The following is a 7582-nucleotide window of genomic DNA, read 5'->3' on the forward strand; positions in this document are numbered from 1 at the left end:
TCAAAAGCACACTGGCTACCCACCTGACACAGCAGTGGTTCACACAAACACACACACACACACACACATTCGCACACCTTTCACCTCTTAACTCTTGTTTGCTAGGTCCTCTTATTGCAGCGTTTCTGTGGTAACCGCTGACATCATCATGTGTCTAGACAGCTTCGGACGGGTTTGTCACGCCGGCGGTTTGACACCACCTGATGAAAAGACCCCTCCTGACACCCGTTCGTGGGTTGGAAGAACTTTATTGGCATTCTCAGCGGCGACGGACAGACGGCGTGACCCCCGGCCCGACGGGTTCACGACCTTTACTGCCACCAGGTGAAACACACAGGAAGGACTAGGCTAACAACGTAAGGGCTGTATTGGTATGAGGAGGCCGCGGGGCTACAAGCAGTTTCAGCAATGAATTCATCAGGAAAAACGAAAGAGAGGGAGTTCAGCTGTAACCATGGAGACGAGAAACCGTCATCAACAACAAGCGGGGATCCGTTGAGGCCGTTTGAGCCTGAAAGCCGACAGATACACGGCAACGATGTCTGTGACAGGTTGCAAGGGGAGGAGCATCGAACCCCGAAGGAACGTCCGCCCTCCATCAGCTACTTCTAATTTAGCACTGGTAATTTAGCACTTTATGTCGCATGCATCGATAATGTTTTGACTAGGTTGTTGCCGTGGAAACTAGTTGAAGACACGGGGCTTAGGGTCAATAGAGGAATAAGTTCTGTATGCAGATGATAGTCAGTGTCGCCATGACGACACATTGGCATCCTCAGTCCGGCTCCGCGGGGCGGACCTTCCCTCCTCAGGTTCTCGCCTCCTTCTTATTCCGTGGCTTGTTGCCAAGCAACGCGTCCATCTCTGCCACGAGGGGCGGGGTCAGCTGGGTCAGAACCTGCAGGTGCACACACACGTGGTCGGAGCGTCCAGAACCCGTGAAAAACACCAGGAGAGGACCTTTACCTGCAGGGAGCCCAAGTTCTCCAGGAGCTGCTCCGTGTTGGACACGCCGAGGAGAACCGAGCTGACGCCCTCACTGCGCAGGCACCAGGCTGACAAACACACATTCACATCACACACATGCATTGATATCTGTCAGGTTCAGGGAGTGTGTGTGTGTGTGTGTGTGTGTGTGTGTGTGTGTCTACCAATGGCCAGTTGTGCTGCAGTGCAGTTCAGCCTGGCGGCCAGCAGATGAAGCTCCTTCACCTTAGTGAGCTGGTGTCTCCCCTCGTCACTGCAGAGCCGCTCTTTGAGCCACGAGTAACCCTGCACACACACACACACACACACACACACACACACACACACACACACACACACACACACACACACATGCATGGATCAGTGTGAGCAGCCTGTGTGTGTGCGTTTGTGTGTGTGCTTACCTTCATGGCAGCCCTGGAGGTCTCCGGGACGCCGTTGTTATACTTCCCCGTCAGCAGGCCGCAGGCCAAAGGTGACCAGGTCACAGCGCCGACCCCTGAGGTCACATGACTGAGTTTAACCAGAACACCCCAGAACACCCCAGTCTGAGGGGACACCCCCTCTACCGGACCTGCTCAGGTCACCCTGACATCTTCACAGCAGCGTGGCACCTCCATGGCCGTCACCATGGAGGTGCCATCAACGTCTTGACAGCCGACGGCGTCACGGCGAGGTCACGGCAGGATCCAGTCACACCTACCAATCTTATGGTAGAGCTCCGGCAGCTGAAGCTCCACCTTGTCTCTCTGGAAGTAGTGGTACTCGGCCTGCTCGCACACGGGGGGGACCAGGTTGAACTGCCGGGCGATGGAGTACGCCTCCTGGAGAGGGGGGTTCACACACACACACACACACCTTTAACGCCTTCTTATTCAACCGGGTCTTGGACTCTGCCTACAGTTTCACGCCGAGCAGGACAGGGGGGCTGCTGGAGTGAACGGTGAGGCTCCTACCATGATCTCCACCGCGCTCCAGCGGGACGTTCCCCAGTACATGGCGAGACCCTGGTCGATGACGAAAGTCATGGCTCGGACAACCTCTGGAACATCAAGAGTGTTACGTCACCCCTAACGGCTAACATTTGTCGGGAAACCGGAGAAACTCAAAGAAAGCTCGGTCCGTGCGGTCTGCGCTTGGTCGCCATGGCAACAAGGACAGCCCACCAACACGATCGTCCACTTTTAAGAGAAGCGCTAGCATCGGGGCGAGGGATCGACGAGCTCAGGAGCTAACGTGCTAACGTGCTAAGGAGCTCGACCTCATCAGAGGGATGTTAAAGGTCTGGACGTCGTCAACAAAGACCTAAAGTTACTGCCTAGAAACTGCTAGCGTGCTGCTAATGTTAGTGTTAGCATGCGCTGACCCTCCATCGGGGCGTTGATGTCACTCCTGTTGGCGAAGACAATGTCCACATAGTCCAACTGCAGCCGGCCGAGGGAACCACGCAGCCCTGCAACACACACACACACATACACACACACACACACACACACACACACACACACACACACACACACACACACACACACACACACACACACACACACACATACACACACACACACACACATACACACACACACACACACACACACACACACACACACACACACACACACACATACACACACACACACATTGTGTTATATTGACTGACTGCTTTGAAAAGAAAGTGGACTGATTGATTTGAATAGTGATCAGACTAAAACAGACAGAAGAATACATATTCCAGCTTGGGATCATCTGTCGCCATGACGACGGGCTGTCCCCTGACCTTGGAGCGCCCCCCCCCAATTCTTCACGGGTTAAATTTGGTGTTTGATAATCTGGGAATGATTTAAGCCCATGGAGCTGTTAGTGGCGCCTGACTTGTGTGTGTGTGTGTGTGTGTGTGTGTGTGAATCCTAATCCAGTGTGGGTATGACTGAGCCTCTTAAAGCTCCAACGACCTCCGACTGCTGACAGAGGACATGGACTCTGTGTCCGCGTGCGAGTGTGTGTGTGAATGTGTGTGTGTTGAAATGGTTCAGTATTCTGAGACCTCCTGCCGGTCCAGGTGAACTGGTCCTGGTCCTGCTGGACCACCAGCAGAGACCTCCAGCTGGGGTCACCTGACCTCCCTGTCCGTCTGACAGCCAAGAAGGAGAATAACTCCTGTTTACCTTCAATGATGTGTTTCCGTGACAACCCTCGCTCAGTCTCCGCCCTGCAAACACACACACACACACACACACACACACACACACACACACACTCAAGGTGAGGAGTGAGCTGGGACTGGGAGCTGGATGCTGATTGGCTGACACTCACTGCCCCCCCCAGTAGATCTTGGTGGTCACCACGTAGCTGGACCTCCTGGCAGAAGAGGACAAACACCTGCTGAGTAGATCCTGGACCACAGAGGGTCCACCTCCAACCAACCAGAGACTCACCTCCACGCCTTCTTCTTCAGGATGGAGCCCAAAGTCCACTCAGCCCTGACAGACAGACAGACAGACAGACAGACAGGGGGTCAGACAGACACACATACACACACACACACACACACACACACACACACACACACACACACACACACACAGGCAGTTACCTCCCAGAAGCGTACACCTCTGCTGTGTCGAACAGGTTCACTCCGTTGTCGTACGCCACCGTCATCACATTCTCTGCCATCTACACACACACACACACATACACACACAGATTTACACCACAGACAAGCACATCATACCGACACACACACACACCCAAAGACACACTCTCTTAAACACACACACATACACACGCACACTCACACATACACACAAACCCAAACATACACACACACACACACACACACACACACACACACACATACACACATACACACACACACACACACACACATACCTCATCAGAGATTTGAGAGCCAAATGTCACCCAGGTTCCTATAAAGAGGGAAAATATCAGAGTTCGGTGTGTGTGTGTGTGTGTGTGTGTGTGTGTGTGTGTGTGTGTGTGTGTGTGTGTTATCACCTAGTCCCAGGCAGGACACCCTCAGTCCAGACTTCCCCAGGTTCCTGTGAAACCAACCAGGTCAGATTCAATCAATGGATCAATAAATCAATAAATTAATCTATTCAAGAAAGGGCTTATTGATCTATAAATGTGAAACAGAAGGAGAGGAGGTCAAAGGCTAAGGCTGGACGGGATGACGTCATTGATTATTGATCAGTTCAGGGTTGCCAGACACAACTTTCATCAGTTGCTGACATCACGGGTCAGGTGATCTCCCACCAACCAACCAGAGCCCGGCCCGCCATCTGACATCACTGGGCCTAATCCTGTGTTTCAGCCAATCAAATGTCAGCCACACACACACACACACACACACACACACACACACAGGCCCCAATCATCAGGCGGGATCAGCCAGCCGAGGTCAAAGGTCGGGCAGCTGCGATTGACAGGTCACAGATGTCTTATCGGCTTCACATGAACTGGACACAGTGTATGTGTGTGTGTGTGTGTGTGTGTGTGTGTGTGTGCGCACGTGCGTGTGCGTCTATGTGTGTGTATGTGTGTGGCGCACACGAGAGTCATTGATCCATCAGGAGTCACCGATGGATCTGAGGTAAGAGATGCCGTCCAGGTCCACCAGGTCCGAGTCCAGGTCTGGATCTCCTGACCAGCCGGACCCAGCCGTGAAGTCCAGATCTAGACTCTCTTCAGGTTTTGAGGTCCGGGTCCTCCGGACCAGGAACTACCTGGACGGGGAGGAGCGAGCTGAACCTGTCCCTCAGGTCCGGTTGCAAGTGAAGATGTGGTCCACATCCGTATCTGGTCCGGACCCCCCGCCGTCCCGAGATCCGGAGCCAGGCCTTACCTGTACTTCATGTTGCTATGACGACCGAGGGCCTCCTTCATGTGGGCGTGTCCGGTCGGGGCGTGTCTCCCCGGAGGCTCCGCCCTCAGCCTCACCTGGCAGGCGGGGGGGTTCCCGGGGTTGGCCGGGCGCCGGTCCTTCGGCGGGTGCTCGCCGCCGCCCACGTTGCACGCGATGGACACCTGCATCCCGGTCGCTCGGGCGACCAAATCCTCGGGGATCGGATCGGAGAAGGAGTTCAGAGTACCGCGGACGGCGGACGGCGCCGCCCCCGAGGTCGCCCGTCGCTACGGCGACGAGAGGAAGACGTCATGAGCTTGAAGTTTGAGCCGACGGCCGGGAGAGCGAGTCCGAGGACTTCCTGTCCAACATCTACGCCGACCTCCAGGGGACCAGACTGGATGGAGCCTCCAGAGGACGAGGAGGAGGACGAGGAGGAGGAGGAACTGACACACACACACTAAGCCCCTCCCAACTCACACACACACTCACACTCACACACTCACACACACACTCACACACTGACACTCACATACACACTCACACACATTCACACACACACACACACACACACACACATTCACACACACACACACACACACACACACCACTGATCCTCTGAATCTATATCCGTCTCCTCCACCCTTTGATCACTTTCTTTAAAAGGTTTTAAAAATAATTTGCACTCTTTTCTTTTCCAGGCTGGACTCGATGTTTCCAGGATGTCTCCAGGAGGTTTCCAGGATGTCTCCATGATGTCTCCATGATGTCTCCATGATGCTTCCATGATGTCTCCAGGAGGTCTCCAGGATGTTTCCAGGAGGTTTCCATGATGTCCCTAACATCAGGTGGTGAAGGTGGTGAAGGTGGTGAACGACCCCCCCACCGGCTTCTTCTGGATGTATGGGACCTTCATCCTGTTGGATCAGAACCTCGCAGATAGAAACTTGTCTTTGTGTTTCCAGGATGGGTAGTTATGGTTGATCCGCTGTGACCAACCCATTTCCCCCTGGTGATCAGCAGAGCGTGGTCTTATCTAACCGCTCCAGCGGTCCGGCCCGTTCAGGCCGGTTCTCCACAGCGGGGCCGCCTCGCTCCCGTTTGACCCACCTCGCGGCGAGCCGTCATCTCACGGTCTTTGAACGCCACATCGGGGCTGGCGGCGTGCACGGCGGCGTGCACGGCGGCGTGCGCGTTTGTGTCCACGGCTCATCTCGCTCGCCGCCGACTCCCATCTGCCAGATAAACCCCGACCCGAACCTCGGAGGACCCGGAGGCATCTGACTCGCGTTCGACAGTGACGGGAAGCCGCTGACCTGTAAGTCATGCTGCCGGTTTCCACGGTGACGCCGCACTCCTTCAGGTAGATGTGGAGGCGGCGGCGCTCCATGAGGCGCCGCGCCGCCTCCAGGATGTTGGTCGCCAGCAGGGACTCCTGCTTCTCCTTGGCCTCCTTCCTGCCGTCGGCGCCGCGCTCCGCCCTGCCGTAATTCCCTCGGCTCACCTTGGTCTTCTTGCCGAAACCGTAAAGTTCCTCCACGGAGAACTTCCCCCCTTTCCCGGCCACCAGCGGTCCCACGGCGGCGCCCGCTACCGACGCGCGACCTGCGAACATGGCTGCGGGGACGGCGGCGAGCGTCAGCGCGGCTCATGGAAAACACGGCTAATGCTAGCCGATCGTAAGGGCACCGCTCGGCAAATGCTGACGTTTTTAGCTCATGCTGACATTGTGAGACAAAATATTGGGGACAACATTCGGTATTCGTGAGGTCAAAATTCCACATATTCGATTGTTCATTCCTCTTTAAATGTTTCTGTATTCACTCATTCATTCACTCGTTCCCTCATTCGTTCATTTCATGATGCCGATGAAGGTCTCGGACCATCACTCGAAAACCATCTCCACATCTGAGCGCGCAGGGCGGGCCTAGAGAAGGTCCGGTCGCATCTGACCATTCGCCCCGTTCAGGTCCGTTCGAAAGGACGCCGCCGACAAAGGAGCCGCCGCCCCGGCGACCCACACATCTGCCGCAGGTCTAATGTCACTCTTACACACTAAATCGGTGAAACCGGAGCATTTTAGATATCCGTTCCGATAAATTCACCAACCTGACGAGCGAAGTCCTTCCTCTTCTCTTCACCTGCCCTCCGTCTGGACCTCCACCCTCCACCTCCACCCTAATCCTGCTGAAACCGTCCACCAATCACAGCTCAGAGATCAGGTCAGCAAAAGACCAATCAGATTAACAGGAAACAACTAAATAAAAGTCTGAAACAGATGTTATACACACACACACACACACACACACACACACACACACATGAACATGAACATAAACACACACATGCACACACACACACACACACACACACACATGCGCATAAACACACACACATACACACACATACACAAATACACACACACACACACACACAGATGCAGACCATCTTCTTCTCAAAGGAGGTGAAAATTTCTTCATGGAGTTCCAGGACATTCCAGGTAATTCAAGGAGAAGCTGGACCTTCTGGTCTGATATTTGAATGGAAAGATGTGGGCTGTTCCTGTGTGTGTGTGTGTGTGTGTGTGTGTGTGTGTGTGTGTGTGTGTAGTCCAGCACCAGCTGGGTCACGTGAGCCGGTCCAGGGGGATGAAGGTCACACATGTGGCTCCAGATGTTGGGCTCATCTGTTCCCCTCCATCGTTCCATCAGCTCCTAATCCTCATCTCCT

At 54.5% G+C, this 7582-nt stretch overlaps 1 protein-coding gene across 2 annotated transcripts; it reads right to left on the minus strand.

Annotated features, from left to right (window-relative positions):
• Positions 1-240: 240 nt before the first annotated feature.
• Positions 241-6999, minus strand: LOC147223138 (voltage-gated potassium channel subunit beta-3-like). Of its 2 annotated transcripts, XM_086165471.1 has the most exons (15): positions 6962-6999; positions 6169-6469; positions 4003-4046; positions 3877-3914; positions 3581-3660; positions 3423-3467; positions 3301-3345; positions 3153-3196; positions 2354-2440; positions 1944-2029; positions 1691-1811; positions 1392-1486; positions 1152-1272; positions 967-1055; positions 241-898 (listed from the first exon to the last, which is right to left on the minus strand). In XM_086165471.1, the coding sequence occupies exons 2-15, from the start codon at positions 6465-6467 to the stop codon at positions 809-811; spliced, it is 1284 nt and encodes a 427-aa protein (XP_086021597.1). In that variant the 5' UTR covers positions 6468-6469; positions 6962-6999; the 3' UTR covers positions 241-808. The 2 variants fall into 2 exon arrangements, with proteins under 2 accessions (XP_086021597.1, XP_086021599.1); XM_086165473.1 differs by lacking the exons at positions 6169-6469; positions 6962-6999 and adding an exon at positions 4853-5268.
• Positions 7000-7582: the final 583 nt, after the last annotated feature.

The sequence above is a fragment of the Fistularia commersonii genome, chromosome 19, assembly GCF_037954325.1.
Source record: "Fistularia commersonii isolate RoL2024-O1a breed Wild chromosome 19, RoL_Fcom_v1.0, whole genome shotgun sequence".
Lineage (NCBI taxonomy): Eukaryota > Metazoa > Chordata > Actinopteri > Syngnathiformes > Fistulariidae > Fistularia > Fistularia commersonii.